Source organism: Patagioenas fasciata, chromosome 3, assembly GCF_037038585.1.
Source record: "Patagioenas fasciata isolate bPatFas1 chromosome 3, bPatFas1.hap1, whole genome shotgun sequence".
Taxonomy (NCBI): domain Eukaryota; kingdom Metazoa; phylum Chordata; class Aves; order Columbiformes; family Columbidae; genus Patagioenas; species Patagioenas fasciata.
This window is the reverse complement of record NC_092522.1, coordinates 65,569,588-65,589,185: the sequence shown is the minus strand read 5'-3', so window position 1 is coordinate 65,589,185 and position 19,598 is coordinate 65,569,588. Positions and strand designations below refer to the sequence as shown.

The 19,598-nt window shown below is 39.6% G+C and overlaps 1 protein-coding gene across 8 annotated transcripts in view; it reads right to left on the bottom strand.

The window, feature by feature from the left end:
• The window catches only part of MAP7 (microtubule associated protein 7), a 118,967-nt gene that overhangs the window by 52,975 nt on the left and 46,394 nt on the right, over nucleotides 1-19,598 (bottom strand). For 7 of the 8 annotated variants that reach the window (XM_071806503.1, XM_071806501.1, XM_071806500.1 and 4 more), the window contains exon 2: nucleotides 106-174. The exons of the other annotated variant lie outside the window; for it this stretch is intronic. In XM_071806503.1, the coding sequence (XP_071662604.1) occupies nucleotides 106-174 (69 nt within the window). The remainder of the gene's footprint in view (nucleotides 1-105; nucleotides 175-19,598) is intronic. 8 annotated transcript variants of the gene reach the window in all.

Sequence of the window (19,598 nt, the reverse complement as noted above, 5' to 3'; positions counted from 1 at the left end):
ATAGGGATAAGAGTGAACATGTTAAAAGTTCCTAAGATGACAGCTGTTCTCCATACACCATTGAGGCAAATGACCTAATAACACGACACATGTGGAGTGGTGTACCTGGCTTAGTTCCGGTGTTACTTTGTCCTGAAATGACTTTCTTGTCTTGTATTTTAGAACCTTCAGCTCCTAAAATAAGGAACAAAAGTGAAGAGATTAATTAACCATATTACTGAACAGTTGAACCACTCTATTATAACACAACTTAAACATCACCAAATTCTCTCTTAAACCAGACTGTTCTGATATACCACTTTAATAACATTCTACATCAATTTGCACAGGAAAAACCCTGAAGATTACATAGAAAACACTGAAGCTATGCTCATGCTACATGTGCAGATAATTTCTCCTCTTCATTCTCAATGGTACTTTGGAAACCACTACTTCCAAAGAACAGCAGTCTTCGAAGTCTCAAAATTTAATTTCCCTTGGAGGAAGCTGGATTAATCACACTGATACAAGCAAACTAGTGGGAATAACAGAATGAAACAGCAGAGTGATTTTGAAGAGGCAAAAATTCAAACATGTTGCAATGTTTGGATGTAATGGAGAACAGGTGACTTCCAGATCCTAGATTTCTAAAGATATGGTACAAGATACTGGTAAAAGCTTCATAAACTCTTTACAAATTGCTTACACACTCCATTATGCAGAACTGAATTTATGACCTGAATGAAATCTAAGAGAGGATGTATTCCCACTGTTTTCAATAGGCTTTTGATGAGGCCCTGTCAGTCTAAAAAGAGATTGTTTTGGTGCTCTGAATGCCCTTTTGAAAACCTTTATAAAGTAAACCCCAAAGATTCATTATTATACTTCAAATTATAACCATACCCTTGGCTCAAAACCTATTTATAATTAAAAGCCAAGTCAGGAAATCAGATGCTATAATTTTCTCAGCTTACAACTCATGTTCATGTCCAGCAGCTCCACTATAGGAGCGTTGGAGTCCAGAATACAACAGACTGTAACAATGCAAAGAACTCTTCCACAAAGAAGCTTGAAAGTATTTGCAAGCAAAGATAAGAAGAAAGTTATATCAACAAAGTTGGGGGGGATACATATATATATTTTAAATTAAAGTATCAACACAAATTAAAATTGAAAAAATGATTATTCAAGCTTCAGGAGCTAAACAGGCATTACTGTATTGGATCAACTTTAGGAAATATAATTTGAAGATTTTTTTTTTTTTTCAGAAGACTCCAAGCAATTTCCCATACTTGTCAGCCTCAACAATATACACACAGGCCATAGTGTAGTGCCTCTGAGTTCATTCCCCTTCATGGCCTGACAAGAGTCTCTTTCCCCTTTACCTCCTTCCACAGGCATGTTTCAGGACGAACATAAAGGATAAAAGGTTGCAGGAGGAACCTATGTGACATTTACTGTACCCTTTTTGCAGGGGACAGGCAGGTAAGGGAAACAAAAATAGGATTGATCAAATAGTGTTCCAGAGCAATGTCTTACTGAGAGCAGTGTTAAAAAAAAAAAAAAATCAGGTGTGACATTTTAAGTCAAAAAAAAGACACTCCTTTCCCTGCCAACTGTCTTAAATCTTTTGTGATCAATAGAAGTTACTGTTGAACCTAACAAATATTAATTCCAAATCACAAAAAGAGTTGTCACACTTTAAAAGTAGCCCAACAAAAGATTTTAGAATTTTGCCACTTTAAAGGCCTCATGCAAAGAATTAGTTTGACCTATAGGCAGATGAGGGATTTTTGGCAAGATAAGCTGAGCAACATTGACCACTTGCACCTCCAAGCTTTGTAAGGTTTTTATCAAAACCTATATTTTCCTCTCAGTGTTCCAAATGGATAGTACTAAGCCTAGAAAAAAGTATTTTATTCGCCAGAGTAAGTATATGTAAACTCTCTCTATCTTACTATCCTAAATTGGGTGACGAGGGAACCCTTTAGAACATTTTCAGACAAAGTCTCACTGTAATGCATGGAGAACCTACATCATGATTCCCATCAGCCTGGCCTAGGGCATCATATAAAAGAGGGAACTTCGAAAATAGTGACCATATTGTTTTGGAGCATTAGCACTGATGTTCTAATAGCTTCAGCACAAGTTTCTTTGCATCTCAATACAGTGCACGCACATTATTTTCTTCAAGCATTACACCATGGGATCATGTAATACTCCAACTTCAAAACAATGGTTTAAATGCCATGCAGATAATACACTTGTAACAGAGTCCAGGTACACAGAGTAATTTTTTTTTTGCCTTGTTTCCTTTTCTCTGACATTTCCTTGGAGTATTTTGTAACAGTTTGAGTACACACTCATATGACCACTCATGTGACAAGTGATAAAGACAAGAGCAGATGGCACAACCATAAATTTTAACGATGCTGGATATCAAATAAGAATTGGCACAAGTATTTAGTAACTAGTGTAGGTGTGCTCCCACATAGAATACCTCTTGCTCTAAGATACAAACGGATTAACCAGGCAAACAACTAAACATCTAAAGTCCAAACCGAAATATTGACAACGCTGGTTCCAGCAAGACTCAGTATCTTAACACATGTCAGGAGAAACATCATTTAACCAGCTTATACTCGCTCTTCTACTTATCTTGAACCACCATCTTTATATGGAGGAAATAAAAGTTGCACAAAGAAGTGTTAGAAATAAGACGACATTCTTCTGTGAAGCATTCTGGAAACTTAAAAAGCTGAGGACAGCCTGGCTAATAGTGTAGCTATATTAGGGAAAACAACCACAGAATCCAAGTTGCTGAGCCTGGAAGGGACCCGGAGATCATCTAGTCCATCCCTTCTGTTCAACATGGGGTTGGCCTTGAGCAGGCCATACCCAGTTGGGTTTTGAATGTCTCTAAGCACAGAAACTGCACAACCACTCTGAGTAACCTGTGCCAGTCTTTGACCACTCTTCACAGCAGACAAGTTTCCTGTATGTCTGAACAGTATTTCCTGTATTTCAGTTTTGTGCCCATCACCTACTGTTTTGTCACTGTGTGCCACAAAGAGGAGTCTGGCTATGTCTTTTATTCCACCCCATTAGGTATTTCCTGATATGCTATTCTTCTGATTTTCCATTTTTTTTAAAATTCTTTTTAAATTTTCCTTACAGAGTTTTGATGTTGAAACAACACACTAAGCAATTTGTCCAGAGTCACACAGGAACCACACTACCCATTCATCCCAGCTGAAGAGGAAATCATATGGGCAGACATTCCACCTCAAGTTTCTACTGATGAGAAAGGCTGCAGAGCTGCACCACTTTGTCCCCTCTCTTTGCAAGAACCAGTTTCAATGAATGGTCTTCCAACAGCCATCCACAAATGAACTCTCCAAACCAGGATGTTCTGGTCAGTTATTAAACTCTTCTCTTTGACCTTCCTCCCCAGGTGAGATGTTATCTAACATCTATCTTCTTGGATAACACTTTCAGGTAAGAAACTCAGATGAAAAGCTTTGTTTAAGCAGTGCCTACAAGGGCTTAAAAATATGAGACTTTACCTACCTATCCAGCACATGGATTTCAGGGACTGCACAGAAATCACCAGCTGACTGAAGCACTGGCAGAATAAAAGCCTTGTTTTCTTTGTAAACACATCAATGCAACATTCTATTATTGTGGTATAACAGCAGGAAGTATTTTAAAAAAGCTGTTCTATGACAGACTGCAAGGTTATTAAACGCAATTTTTCTAAGGTGTTCCTCTTGAAGAAACCAGCTTCTGCAGAGAAGGTCTGTGTGAGCAGAAATAGGAATTACTAGCAGAGGAAAGCAAAACACATGCAAAGAGAAATTCTTTCTTAAAAGATGCAAAGCTGAGGAAAAGTCTCAACAGCGAACACTGGAAAAAAAGAGGAAAACCATGAGCTTTTAGGGCATCTTTACCTGCGAGATAAGCTCTGGTCAATGGAGAGTGGCCTGAGACACGAAGGCAAGACAGCACCTCTAAAGGGAAAAGCCTGACTAAGAAGTGGAGCCCCTGGGAGGGTGCCCTGGAAAGCAGGAAGCACATTCACCCAGACTCTGGAAAAACCACCCAGTGCCAAGGGAACACTGAACTGGGAAGCATCACACCGGCATTTTGACAGGTTTTTTAAAAAACTCAAGAGCTGTGCAGATTACAATTGTTTGCTTTCAGACAGTGGCAAGTCAAGTGCCTGTTTGCACAACATGAACTGGCTATCCCCAGTGAGGTGAATGGCAAACCAGAGCTCTCACAGCAAGGCTGGAGACCTGGAAAGATGCTGATAAAACTCTGTTCCATTGAGGGAGGACATCAACCACAGGACACAGGCAGCTGTGCTATCAAGTCTCCACTTCGAGAAGTGGAATCTTCAACAGATGCAGAAGATGATGCTTGGACCTGTGTCAGGGTCAGAATGTGCACAGCAGCCTCCCCAGAACAGCATCCAAGCAAAAATCTGAAGAGGGGAACTGTACAAGGGATGCACAGCTCTGAATGAGACCACAGGCACAGGTAAGCCCAAGGAACATGTGCAAGCAGCTACATGTGCCTGACAGTTCAGATACGCCTCTAGGTAAATGGTGCACTTAGCAGTAAAAAGGAAATACTGTCTTCCAGTTTCTTGGTCTAATTCCACGAGTGAGACAGAAGTACTAAAAGCTAGGAGAACAACAACAACAACAAAAAAATAGCTAGAAGAGAAGGGACTAAAGGGGGGGAAAAAAAAAACAACTAGCTATTCTGTCTGTGCCACTTGTCAGCTAATCCTTCAGCTAGATGGAACTGTCAAAGAGTGACAGGAGGTGCCTGTTGGGAGACAGAGAAGGCATTGTAAGTGAGAACTTGAATGAACTAGTGCCTCAGTCAAAAAGTGTTGTGAGTATGTATGACCTGGGAAATTTACAACAGAATTAACTGAGAACTGTTACATGCTAAGGAATCTAATTCCGCTGCTTCCAATTACTTCCCTACAAATATTGCTCCAAAACCAGAACAACTTTAGTCCACATGTGTATTTTATACAGTATCCTACACCTGATATGCACAATGTAAAAATACATAGTTTGAAGTATTCAACATTAAGCAGATAACAGAGCTTCCCAGGTCTGTATAAGCAAGAATGAAGAAGTGGGGCTACTCTAGCCACTAGGAACAGCTGCTGGGTAGCATATCAATCAAATCAGAGATATGACTGTGCTGGGTGGAGTATGTTAAAAGTGCAGACCCAGGTCAGAGCTGACAAAGTTTATCAGTTTAAATCCAGAACCACATTAAGACCAAAATCCTAAGTACCTGACTTGGAATAAGAGTCTGAGTATTCAGTGACTGATTGTTCTATTCTAAAGCAACAGCACTGACCTTTAAGACTAAAGAGTAAGTTTGTATGTGAAATTCTCTCTGATGGCAAAACTGGAGAGTTTATGCTGCTAACAAATTCAGAGAAGCCACAATTCAGGGGCTGGATACAGGGAAAACAAAGTTTAACACGAATAAAAGCTTTCCCATTGCTCCTGACTTCTGCCTTTTTTTTACATTCATAGCTTATGAATAAGACTTTGGTAATATGTACACACGGAAAAATCTACTCTCAATGTTTACAGTACAAAGTATCTTGCAAGTATTTAGCATTTCTTACTCTTTGTGTTACCAATAGTGTCCATATATATACTTAGACAATGTATTATATTAATACTTTAGTGCCACTTATTGCTCTAGAGTTAAGTACCACATTCACTCCATACTTGCACTTCAGACTTATCTTTTACTTGTGTTTTAAAATTGGAAGCCTGGGAACAAAGGACAGTGATGTCTCCAGAGACAAATAGGTCTGAAAGTCCTATGGCTGCCCAAAATTTATCAAGATGCATGCAGCTCAGCTAATAAAGAGGTAAAAACCAAGCAGCTGGATGTCTAATATTAAAATCTTCAGATTAAGTCAGGACAAAGTTATGATCTCCTCTTCAGAAATGTGGAAGGCAATAAGTCTTTAAAAATATACACAAAAACCCATTACATGCATACTTGTTAATGATGATAGTTTTCACAAAATCCACTTGTCAAAAACAACTGTGAAACTACACCTCAAGTAGAGGTTGGGGAGAAGTGGCCTGGCAATCTGTTCCAGCATAGCTAGAGATAATGTTTTCTGGTACTGCTGCACCATACTGGAAGTTGAACTGACCTTGGACAGACCAACTGGCTTATGCTGCTGCTTCTTCCAGCTGAGTCTGAGCTGAACACTGAATCAAGGTTCCTCCTTGCTATCCTTCATTCACTCACTGTGTAAACACACTCTGGAGCCCCAACATTCTCAAGGACCTAATGAGCTTTTTCATAAGATTATTATAAAATAGTGCTTTGAGTGTACCCAACTTACACTTCAACCAGTGCTAGCTTTGCTTTTGCAAGCTGTCATGCACTCTAAATACACAACAGTTGTCAAAGTCAAGTCCTTCAAAACAAGATCGCAAGAAAATTCTTACTTTCAGCTAACACACACAGTACAGCCCTTCTGAATGACATGGAGATGGATCAAGTAGAGATGCAAATGCAAAGGTTGAACATAAACCCAGACTATCTCCTTTTCTCACTACTGAAATCCATGTGTACACACTACTCAGAACAGCTATGTTTGAGACATTTACTCTGACACTTGAGCTGCACAGGAACTCAGGAACTACACATCAAGCACTTTATTAATATAAAACATCTCCTTTTCTTCTCCTCTACAACAACTTAGAACTTCCCTTCCCTACAGGATGTAATAAATGGTAGCTTGTGGGTTGCTGCTGGCCTCCAAACAGTAAGTAGCCTACCAGCAGTGAGCTCCTATTCACACCCTGTTCTGAAGCAAACTTCAGAATTTAAAAATCTTGCTGCAGAGCCCTTCCTGCGCAGTGGACATGCTGTCCTGGTAGACAGCAGGTGAACCCTGAGCAGTTGCTTGAGGACAGGAGCAAAATAGCACCTACTCTCAGTCACTATGGACTAATAGCTTTCTGGTGTCCCCAGGAAGGTTCAGAGATCAGTTCAATGAGGAGTTCACAGCTGAAAGGCTCAGAGCAGTGCCAGGGATGAACTCAGAAAACAAGATTTTTTTAGCACAATGAGATGGGAAAGCAAGGAAAATATCTGGGGATGGCAGGACTGTAGGACTGAGCAACAGGTTGCAGAAAGTACAAGGAGAGAATCAGAGGACTCCTATAGGACAGGAAGCCTGCACAACATTAACGAGCATTTTGCAGCAGACATGAGCATTTCAGCAAAGGGGGAAAATCAAGACACTGATAGTGTACTGGCTTTCAGGTTAATCGTTTGGGAAGAGCATACAGATAGGAACAGAACCAAAGCATCACAATGGAAAGTCTATATCCTGTACACTCACTGTCAAAAGCCAAAAAAACCCAAGCCCTCTTAAAAGCCCTGGTGCAGATAGTTCATAGACACTAGAAAGATTTCCCTAACAGAGCTATCACTTCAGAAGAAAAATAGAAACACATCCAAATCAACATCCTCAGGCTTCTTAAGTTAAATGCTTTGGAAAACTGCTAGCAGAGTACTTATGGTTATACAATTAGAGTTCCAACCAAAATCCTTTTGTAACAAAGTGTTCTAATTAGCAACACTGACAAAATTATTTAAAACAAAATTTTACAAGGTTCTGCCCATTACTACAGCAGTGAGGCAGTAAGAACTGTGACATGTGTGAATTCTCTAAAAGGCTTAGATCTAATGTACTCCAGTGATTTTGAAGCTAAGATCTAAGCAGTTGTACTTGCTTTAACAGGTGGGTTGGACTAGATAATCTCCCTTCCATCCCCAACCATTCTGTTGATCTAGACTCCTGTTTTGAAAGAATATAGAGATATTGCTAATTTTGGTTAGATGTCAACACTTAGATTCTCTTGTTAAGGGAAGCAGGTCAAAGGAACTGCTGAGGGATCTAGTGTAAAGCAGTTTGCTGTTTTTAGTACAGGCAATACAACTCTTCACAATTTCAGATAAAAACTTCTGAAATTTCCATCGTAAGCAAATGGAAAATGCCTGTTCTTTTAAAGTCTAAACAACAGTGCTTCCAGAGTAAATTTGCAAGTTAAGAGGTTTGACTCAGAGGAGTGACAGAATAGCTGTATGTCATTTCTACTCACTGAAACAGTAAAGCAAGGTTCATGCCATATTTAAATAACTAATGAATTAATTTTGCATTTAAATATTTACAATTCTTAGAAGCTCAAAGCAGAAGTACATCTTTACATACTTCCAACATGGTAGAACTCAAGGTCTGGTTTGCAAACATTAATAAATTAAAAGACACCAAGCTGCAGTGCCTATCCCAGTTCTTTTTGCTCAGTCACTTATCATGGAAGTCTACTATCAGAGTTGCTATATGAAGCATTGTTACTAATGTTCTTAACCTCTGGCGTCAAGACTGAGCTATGTAGAAATGAAAACTCAGCATTAGTGTTTACTACTCATCAAATAGTATAAGAGTTATCATTGTTTTCATCATATTGTAGACTAGGAAGATAAACAGATTATTTAAATTTGTCACAGCTAATTCAGCACTAAGTTGTAAAACACTAAAACCAGAAGCATAAATAGATTTCTTTGGAAACAATCCACAGATATGAAGCTGGATGATGCAAGCAACTACAGGGAAAGTGACACATTTTTAAAGATTAAAATTGTTTAACTATTCTATTGCGAGATGCACATTTATAAAAGATTACTTTTAGCTGACTGTATTGGATTTAAAAAGCATTGCATCCTAAAAATCTTAAATAATGTAGGAGAACATACCAAACTGAGCGCCTTTGTAGGGAGAGCCCTTGTGCTGCTCAGAGTCTCTTAAATATGATAAAAGAAACACAATAACTGTAGTAGTATTTACAAAAAGCTAACACTCGCATTATTTCCTTTGCATAAATATATCACATCATCTTACTGCAATATAAAACAATATTAACATAAAAGGACCACTGGAAAAAAAAGGTCCCTGTTATCTACTGGAAAAGCCTGTGCTGTGAAGCTGGTTCTGCAGCTAACCAAGCAGGCAAGCTCAGTCAGATACAGATGAGACACAGCAATGGAAGCTTTTCAATTACACATCACCGAAATAAAAGCTGAAATGTCACCACCTGAGCACAAGCAGGACAACCTCAGTTCCAGACACCAGCATTTTCTGCTGTGCGGTCTGTCTTAGGTCATGAGCTCTTCCAACACCAGGACTGGGCAATATACAACCTGCAGTGATTTATTTGTGACCCTGTTGCTCAAGGACAAAACACTTTCAGCCAAGGTGCAAGAGTTCCAGCTGCCTCTCCTCCTCCAATTTCTGACTGCTGCAGGCAGCATCTGCTACTACCATGTCAGACAGATCCTCACATACAGGATCTGTGTCAGTGTATTGTGGTAATACTTGTACACAGAAGGTCACCTCAGAGATTATGAAATGGACCACCTGTACATTTTTCTAGATGAAAACACTTTTCTGGACTTCAACTAGAGAGCTTGTTCCAAACTATGAGGTAACTCCTGTGAGCATTTCCAAGTCACGATGAAGCTTACACCTACCACTGAGAACTGGAGAATTAGGCACAGACCAAGATGCTTTCAATATCACACTGATCCCAAGGTCATATTGCTTGAGCTGGGGAGAGCAACTTGAGTATTCATTATTTGATATCCTTGTTCAGAGGGCATGATGATCAAAGCACATTGCAGCCTTTGCATTCTACAAGAACACAGATAGCAACTGCAGTAAAGTGAATACAGGGATAGAAAGAAGGGGAAAATGGATATATTGCTATACATCACTCTATGAAGCAATTTTGAGATGTAAACATTTTTTTAAAAAATGCAGTCTCTTTGGTCTCAGATTTGCAATAAGAGAAGGTAATGATTTCTCCCCCAAAAAGTAAAATAAAATGTTATTTTGATGCAATATGTATTTTTAACATGAATGTCACAAAATGAACAATATCTACTAATTAATCTAGGAGACTCCCACAAGCTCCCAGACCAACACAGTGCTTTCTTCTTGCCAGCCCACTGACATACAAAGCCATCACATCCCTACTTAGCTCAGGCATATCCGTGCCTCCGACTCTTCCCAGATTTGTTCAGGTTGCACTAGTCCAACAAGACTCAACAACACGTGCATCAAGGCCCATCCCAGGGACTTCACGTGTAAGATACAGGTCTGTAATGGTGGATAACTTCTGCCATGGCAACATAGTGACCGTTCAAAAGCAAGGCACAACTATATTTCTGTCTCTCAGTAATTAATCCCCTTCTACAGTAACAAAGTGATCCTGTTGCCATATGGGGACATGCCCACATACACATACCACATACAGGTGCAGGTTGAATATGGCCTGTGTGAGAACAAACATGTTTTCTCACTGACATCTCAGTCTACTGAGTTTTGCTCTTGACAGGCGAGGTTTAGGTCATGGAAGCAAAGTGAGGGTTTGGAACTGCTTCTTTCTATAGGGAGCAAACTCAGATAGGTACTTGCTTTCTGGACATGATGCAGTAGAGATAGACTTTAACAGTTTATTTTTCTGCTTTAATGATCTCCCTCTGCTGTGTGTGTAACTGCAGGCATATTCTAAATATTAGGGTGCTTCCAGCATTTTCACACACACACAAAGGGCTGCAAGTGTTTTAAAAAGGCATAAAACACTACAAAAATGAAGTGATACGAACTCAGCAAGCAGAAAAAAAGTTACTTCAAAAATAGGACTATTCCTTTTCAAACCTTCTGTCTAGTCAGGTTACTCTGCGTTGTCACCTTACACAACTACACAAGGGAGACGTCCAACACCACAACTCTCCCAACTGCATTACTTTTAGAACACATTCACCAGCCCCCTGACCTTCTGGGTACCTCCAACCAATTGTTTTTCCACAGATCTTCTACAAGCAGTACAACAGCTCTCACTGGATGCCAAGTTACTAGCCTGCCACATGAAGGACAATTCCCTACACTTGCCACCCCGTTAAAAGACACCTACTGTAAAGCTTCAGATATTTCCGTTATCCAAGATTTCCTCTCCTCTGCTTTCAATTACTTTAAATGCAGAGTCACTGTATCCGCTGAACTAAGTGGATTCCTGGCCTTCATCCCATAATGCCTTTAAATCATCTTCAGTCTCATACTTTTGCCTCTATGAAGAAAATTGTGTTGCAACAGAAACTGTTGAATTACATCATTTGTGTGAGAATGAAGTCCCTCACAAGAGAAACAGTATAATTTCCACCTAGCCTATGGATTTAGTGGTTATTTTCATTTTGCAATCAGCAACAACAGAAATACATTTGCAAAAACTGACAAGTGACATGAGATTAAAAGTTTTACTCCCAAATAAACTGCTCTTCACAGGCTCTAACAACTGCATTTGGTGAGATCTTATCAAAACTTTTACCAAGGAATCAGTAAAAATAAGGATGTTCAAAATGCAAGAAGAAAGTATGTGGGGAAAGAAGTAGTGGTAGTATTTAATGCTAACAGCCTAAGGCATTTAGTGCTGCATGCAAAGGAGCATGGGGTATAATTGACTATAATTGCCTATAGAAGCTGCAGAGATATCTGCAAAATGCAGCTTCTTAAATAACGAATTACCATGACCTTGTTTGCTGAAGAAAAAGTTCATTGCCGTGTGGGTTTCATCTCCTGACTCAGCACCCCAAGCTAATTCAGGTACTGAAATAAGAGCATTGTCAACACTGGACTTCAATACAGGAGCTTATATTGGCTGAAAAATCAACTTCAGCAGTGCATTGAGGTAGCTACACTGCTCCTGGTATCTAATTATCTTCACACAACACCACATTACTCTACTTAGATTTGTGCCTGGGACATCTGCTGGGATTGCTCTTCCCAAGAGAGGTAAATTACAGACCACTGACAAATCATGGCACCAATACAAGCAATGCAGATCACTGACCACTGCAGAGTTTCCTGGCCAAAACTCTACAGATTTTTGCAGAGATGTTCAGAGTTCTCCTTCCAGCCTTAGGAAAATAACACATGAATAATGCCTGCCAGTCGCTATAGCAACAACCACCTCTCAACTAAAGACAGCAGGAATATTCACAGAAGCCACACTTTCTTTATGTAACCTACCCTGTGCAGACAATTATTTCTGAATCAGTTAAAGCTACAAAGTCTGCATGCTATTATTTAGCAGTTAAATTCCTGGATACCCACATCCAAGCCATTACTCTAATCATGAGTACACTTGCCTGAGGTAAACAGGCAGTTTTCTGCTAGCCTGCCTCTACCTTGCTGAAAGGGATTCTGTAACTACTTAAAGCAAGTACAACACTCCATTTTCTAATTCTTCTCCTTTTCTTTTATATAAAGATATACCCTACTACTGTAAGTTAAATAAAACAAGCATTTAATGTGATGCAAAATGCATACATTCAAAAACAGCAAAGCAAAAAGGAATGTTTCCTACTATTGCTGGGCAAGGAACAAAGCTGAAACACTAACTTAAGATAATCTATTTCTGTTGCATGACTTATTCTTCATCACTTCAATCACTGTCAAAAATAAAAACTGTGCCAGGACTACACTGTCTTGTTTAAGGAAGCACAAGACAAACATAACTACTATCAGCCAAAAGCTCAATTAAATTCTCATGATATCACTTACTGGAAAAAACTTGTCTTTCAAAGTGAACATCATATTAAACTGGAAAATTCTGTTTTCAATCCAGAGACCAGTTCTTTACTGTAATCTTTATTGCGATCTTTACTGATATCCAGCTGCCAGGAAATAGGATTTCCTGAAGAGTAAGGTATTGCTTGGCATAAGGGCAGCAGACTAATAGATAATTACAATACTGCCTGTGCAGAACTTAGGCTGCATAAACAACCTTAATTATTTCTGAGCTCCAAGTCTTTGGAAAAACTATATAAATGAATATGTGTTTAAAAAGGCAGTTATATATTTGAACAGGAAGGTACTCACATACAATCTTTAAATAACACTAACATATACTTTTAAAGTCTCTTTACCAGGAACACATCAAATGGTTACTAGAGCTCTTTGGCCTTCATGTTATAAGAATAATTCATCACTTCAGGTATGCTAGCAAAAACAAAGTATATTTTTTCCTCAGGTTCTTTTAGAGATATGAGGCTTAGCGTAACACCACTGAAAAGAGCGGCTTATCTTTATATGTTGCCCCCTCCCTTCCATGTGCAAAAGCTTTTTAAAAAGGCAAATCTTGTGTCTCTGAAGAATCTCTATGGGCATCTGATTTCTCTAAGATGTGGACTACTCTATTGGCAGCTCAAATGTTTGCCTTACGTCCAAAACTCTGACAGCTCTTTAAACATCATAAAAGCATAAGTCATTTCAAGTCTGTGCTAGTTTTCTTTTAGTTCCTTAAGCATTTGGTGTCACAGGCTTTCCAAACACATGCTTGTTAACTGTCTTGGTGACCATCAGAATTTGCAGCTTTTGGCCTTAAGAGACATAAATTTCCCTTTTTTCCTCCTCCAGTCTTCAGGGAAACCTTTTGTTTCTGACTAACTAGCTTTATTTTAAGCATGTTCCATGATTTCAAAACCAATGTAAGAGGATACAGCCATATTCAGGTTTTAACAACCCCTGAAAATTAAGTCTCCTAGAGAAATAACATATGTAAGAATGGGTTGCTAGAGAAAATAAATCAAACTGGCATTTCTCAGTCTACTTTCTTAACAGAAGCAACCAAAACCTTACCTTACCTCATCCCATTGTTTTTAGTCCAATCTACCTACATAGTCTGTCTATCCACCAAATCAAAAGGGGTGTTTAAAAAAGTATTATTGTAATTGTATTTGGTGACTTAGTTACATGGGGGAAACCCACCATGGTGCTGGTTGGATTGTGCCTAACAGACAGGAAAAAAAAAATAGGATAAGTGTTAAACTTATTGTTCTTCAGATCTAATTTTCTAACCACCCCCCTTCTAATACACCCCAGGACACCATTGGCCTTCTTGGCCACAAGAGCACCGTGCTGGCTCATGGTCATCCTGCTGTCCACCAGGACCCCCAGGTCTCTTTCCCCTACGCTCCTACACTGCTCTCCAACAGGTTGTTCCCCAACTTATACTGGAGCCTGGGGCTGTTCCTGCCCAGATGCAAGATTCTACACTTGCTCTTGTTATATTGCATTAAATTTCTGCCCCCCTCCCCCCCCCACCCCGCCAACTGTCCAGCCTGTCCAGATTGATTAAGTACTGACATATATCAGTCATCTAAAATTAAAAACATAACATTTGGAAAGGTAGCTTTACATACCACCACCACTCCCACCCACCTCCCCAATTATCAAACGAGTTCAGGAAATCCTGCTGTATTCTTTGAGGCAGCAGAAATTGATTTGGCAAACTTCCCACCCTGCCATTAGATAGAGAAAACAATGTTTTTGCCAATACTTTCCACTAGCGCATTCCTGCTCCCCTTTCCCTATCAAACAGCATCCTTAGCTCCTTTACCGATCTTACATACCCCCCTCCACACCTCCTCAGGCGTTGTCTCAACCTCCTTTTCTTGTTCCTGAACCTGCCACTCTGGAGGTCTCTTCTCCTGCTGTTCTATTTTTCACCCTTGTAGTTTTCTGGCTAGTCTTGTTCCAACCCAAACACCTCCTCCTTCCCACATCTTCTTGTTGGCATCAGATCACTTCTGCATACCAGCAGCAGGTACCAGGGCAGCACTGGAGCAGAAGAGGCCTCCATGCTCAGTGGGTGCGCCTGGTGCCAAAACAGCTGACAGAGGCTGGAAGCAGCTGTGGAAAGAAAGTCCCACTCAGGCCCAGGAGCTCCAGGGATGAACATGGTCACTCTTTTCATGGGGATGGTGAATCACGCAAACACTGATGAGCCAGAAGCATCTGAAAGGAAAAGCTGCTGCCTTAGTTCAGCCAAAAAACCTGAACAGAAATATAGCACTGAAATGCTGAATGCATCCATATCAGGCATGAACTGTGGCTTTTTATGTGGCCAGTTTGGATGGCTTTTCACAGGGACAGGAGAAGGTGTAGCTCTAAAACCAAATTCATACTGTTCCCAGTTTCAGACCTTTCCTCTAAAGCATGGTGGCCTTAAGCCATCCCTATGAGGTTGCTATTAAAATTTTTTTCAAGAAATAAAAGTCCCCATTACTTTCCCATGTCTCATTGTTCAGCAATTAGTCCATTTGCTGAAGATGAATACAGTAAAAAGGGAGGGAGAGAACCTGGCAAAAGAGAAACAGAGAGCAAACCATTTAAATCTAGCAAAGTTATTAAGAGACTGAAACAAGGTTCTTCTAATGGGAAATGTTATGTAATCTTAATTATTTGTCATCTGCCTTGTAAAATTCAAATCGAGCATGAGAAGTATAAAATTCTCACTTGGGGTTATTTCGTTATGCAAAACATCTTGGGTTTACAACAACATCACTGAAATGCTTCATGGAATCACACTTCTTTAATTCACAGTGGCTTCCTCTTTATTGTAGATGAAGAAAAACAAAGAATTCAGACCTTTAAGCCACATACTTCATAGCAGCAGCTTATTCATGACAGACTGGTATGGACAAAAATGAAATAATACCACTCTCTGTGATAGCAGAACTAAACATTTAATTTCATGAAGGTTGTTTGAATTTGCCCCCAGAAACAACGAGAACGTGTTGGCAATATTTTACACATTAATTGGGGCCCTGCCTTTAAAGATTAGATCTTTTACAAGGATTGCTAGATTAAACTCTAGTTTACCATGTATATCTCTAGAGCTTTTTATAGAACATGTTTTTGGTGTCAATACTTTTGTTTGGTCAACAAAACCAGAGAAAACTCTGACTGTCAAATAAGAGTGTTTGTTGCAGGTGACTTAACTATGTCACCGCAAGAGTTTAAAACCAATCTGTTGCTCTGTAATGTGCATTAAATATTCCACTTCTGCACAGAAAAAAAATTGGCATGACATAAAAAATATATACATTACATAAACATTGGGGGGGAAAAAAAAAGGAGGGGGGAAAAAAAGATAAGCAACATAATGCTTAAGTCATAGTATCTGACTCCACATAGCAATACATCATTCACCATGCTTAAGTCATATTTCTTGGGAGCCCAGGCAACAAGTGCTTGGTAGCCAAAGATCCAGTAACTTCAGACAGAGTGACTGGGCTTCCCCTCTTTGCCCTCAAGAGGGGAGGTGGGGATAGAAAAATGCTCAAGATTGCTTCACCTTCTGGCAAATCCCTCAAAGCACTGTCCTCTAGCTCTTCCCTTTGCTCATGGAGACAGCAGTTGAGAAGCCAGTTGCCAGAGCCATTAAGTTTTCTTGTGTGCAGCCACTGAACGGAACTGGCTCCATACCAACAATGCAATGGTTCTGACAAACCACCTTCTGTATCCCCAAACGGACAGTTTCCTGGCTTGACTAAATGCTATAAAGGTTTTGCTTATCTGGGAGGCAGACACCAGGTTTGCTTACACAAAACTTGGGACCATGTAGATCAACTACTGCTGACATCAGGCCAGATAGTAACTCCTTCCTGGACTCTCTGTATTGCACTGGTGGAAATTATTTTTAAGGGGGCAAATGGTCTTACGTACAAGCTTATTCTTTGAACCTTGCCCTTTTAATTGACATTCCACAGGGAGACAGAGACTCATCAAGCCTGTTTCAGTCCTTCATAGAAGTATTTTTCATCACAAAGGACTATAATACAGACTCAAAATGACTCACTGAGATCAAACACTAGCAGACTCCCAATTAGCATCTCAGACAAAGCTTTTGTAATTAATGGAGTTTCACCAGTTGCAGTCAGCTCCAGACCAGTGTTTTAGTACTTTCCATCATTCTGCCAGTCTTGCACAGTGAACCAAGCCTAGAATAATTTGCTATGCAGAGTTTCATTTGAGAACAGAGCATTAGTTCTTCACAACCATGCTCCATAAATCTTCTTACACAGTTGCTGTCTTCCTGTTAATCCAGAGGGCAATTGGGTTGTAGTTGCTCATATCCTGTACCTGCTTGTCTTTCAATCAAATTGGCATTACTATATGCATACCTGTTGCACTATCCAAGCAGACTTAGACACTTACGCTGTGAGTAAAAAAAAAAAAATATATATATATATATATATATAAAATATATATATATTTCAGAGCAGACATCATATATTGCCACTTTATCTCAGAACAGCCCTTCTTGGTAAGTTCACATCTCATCCCTTTCATCTATAAGAACACAATGTTTTCCATGGGTCTGGGCAGTCAATAGCTGACTGGGCAGTGAGGGTCCAGGCTACAAAAAGAGTAAAGTTCTACAGAATGTGACTAAAATAACATAATCCACATCCACCTTACTGGTTTGTCTTCATTCACACAATGGATGTTTCAAAGTCAATCACTTTAAAACAGTCACACGGCATCCTGCTGTGTAACGGAGATCACCTTGCTCCTTGCCCCTTGATCAGCACAGACAGGCAACTCCAGAACACCACTATCCATGATCTGAACAATTAGGATTCATATCACAGCTGTGCAATAGAGGACACAATAACAAGAGGCACTCCGTTTCTGTCTGAGACACTTTAAAACATTAGTTCCAGAAACAGGAGTGCCAGCTGACTTACTTTCATTAGTGCTTACCTACTGCCAGCTTTGCAATTCAAAAAATCAACCACCAAAACAAACTTGTCAGCACTTTTTACTTCCAACAAGCATTTATCTTGCTTTTAATAGAACATCAGAGCCAGAAGCTGATGCAACTAGAGACAAACACTCTGCAAAACCAAAGTTTGTAAGACAGCAGTTTAAAGGTGCCCTCAACCTTTACACCATTCACAAGCTCTTGTGTGTGAGAAGCAGGTCCAGCAGAGCATGTCCACATGTCAGTTCACCAATCGCCTGCATCAAGAATTGTTCTGGAATGCATTCAACTCATCTCCTGGTTTTCAACACCTGGTTGCGTTGCCCAGCCAGAGAAGTGGTTAAGAGACATCCATGAGTACTGCAGCCTGTGACTGTGAGGTTCTCTCCAGCCACCTACAGGCAGCAGCATCAGGTCCCCCTTGTTAATCAGGAGGTCTGCAGCAGACACAGACTACAGCATTGCCTGTGTCCCTTACCCACAAGATTGGCTTGTCACCCGCCCAAGGCAAAGCTCCAATCATTCAGGCCATTCCTTCACCTAGAGCACAACCCCTCTTTTCTTTACCTAGCCACCCTATTTTTCCTCTTTTCACCCAGTGAATTTAGGCCTGAAACACCCCTCGGGGCTCTTCAGATGACAAGCCCCACCACTTATTGCCAGGCCATGCATTTTTAAAGTTCCAAAAGTCACTAGCAATAAAAAAAAAAAAAACAACAAACCCATGCATTTTCAAACGATGTGTAATTAACAGTAATTAAAATCACAGTCATCCTAGCTGTCACCTCCTCCTAACCTTCTGCAAATTAAAAGCAGTCTAAATTTAGCTTTACCAGTTAAACCTTCTGCTATTGCTATATATAGATAAGGAAATGGCTATAAATAATATTTAATTAATTTGAGATTTTAGGGAGAAAACAGATTTTCACAGTATATAAAAATTTTATTTTCTCTATATTTGAATTTATTTTGATCAGGTGAACAGTCTCACAAACCAGTGAGATTTGATCCTGAGTTGGGAGTTAATTTTGAGGAAAAAAGGTCTCCCTGGTTTCTGTTGACAAATAATGTGAAATAATAAGAATTAGGGCAGTCCAACTTTTTGCCTGGCTAATCATGTTAATTAATAAGATTATTTTAATTTTAGGAGAAGACTAGACCTATGTAATTAGACTTTGCTAAACTTACGCAATTTGTTTCCACTTTCAGGATGTGCATCACTTCATTCTTCTCCCCATAGTTGTCCTCTGTGTGTACTGGAATAAAGTAATGTATTTTTAAGGGCAAAACAATATCATCCCACCTCACAAGAACAAAAGTTCTAGTGAGGAGGGCAGAGCACTTGTCAATTACCTGTTGGGAAGAAATTCAGGTAGTATGTGGAGTTAGCCATACAAGTGAATGTGATTATTTGAGAAGATAACTCCAGTAAAATTGCAAAAATAAAACACATTCTAGGCATTTACATGATCTTCCTCTTGGAAGAATTAATGTTATATTTAGATGACATGAACTTGCCTGTGATGCTCTCAGATCTGAGCTAGGACATAATCTTCCATGGATGTTCCAAGCAAATCTCTTAAAGACATGCTAGTGAGTCACCTGGTCATGTGCTAATGAACACTATGACAGGCTTTGGAAACTGTTCTTCTTTCTCAACATTTCATCTGGGATTAGATACTGTAATAACTAAGAGACTGTAAGCAACCCGGGAGAAGGACACTGTACATCAAGTAGACCACACATCACAGAGTGCTGTGTGTCAGCCTATAGGACATATTCAGTAGGAATCTAAATAGCTTATATATTTGCAGATGTTAAAAATTTCTCTGCATAGTAGCAGAAATCAAAGTTTCTACCCTGCAAGCACTTCCTCCTGGATATAAGCTTAGATCTGTGGCCCTTCTTGAAGCCAAGAGACCATTGTGCATAAAC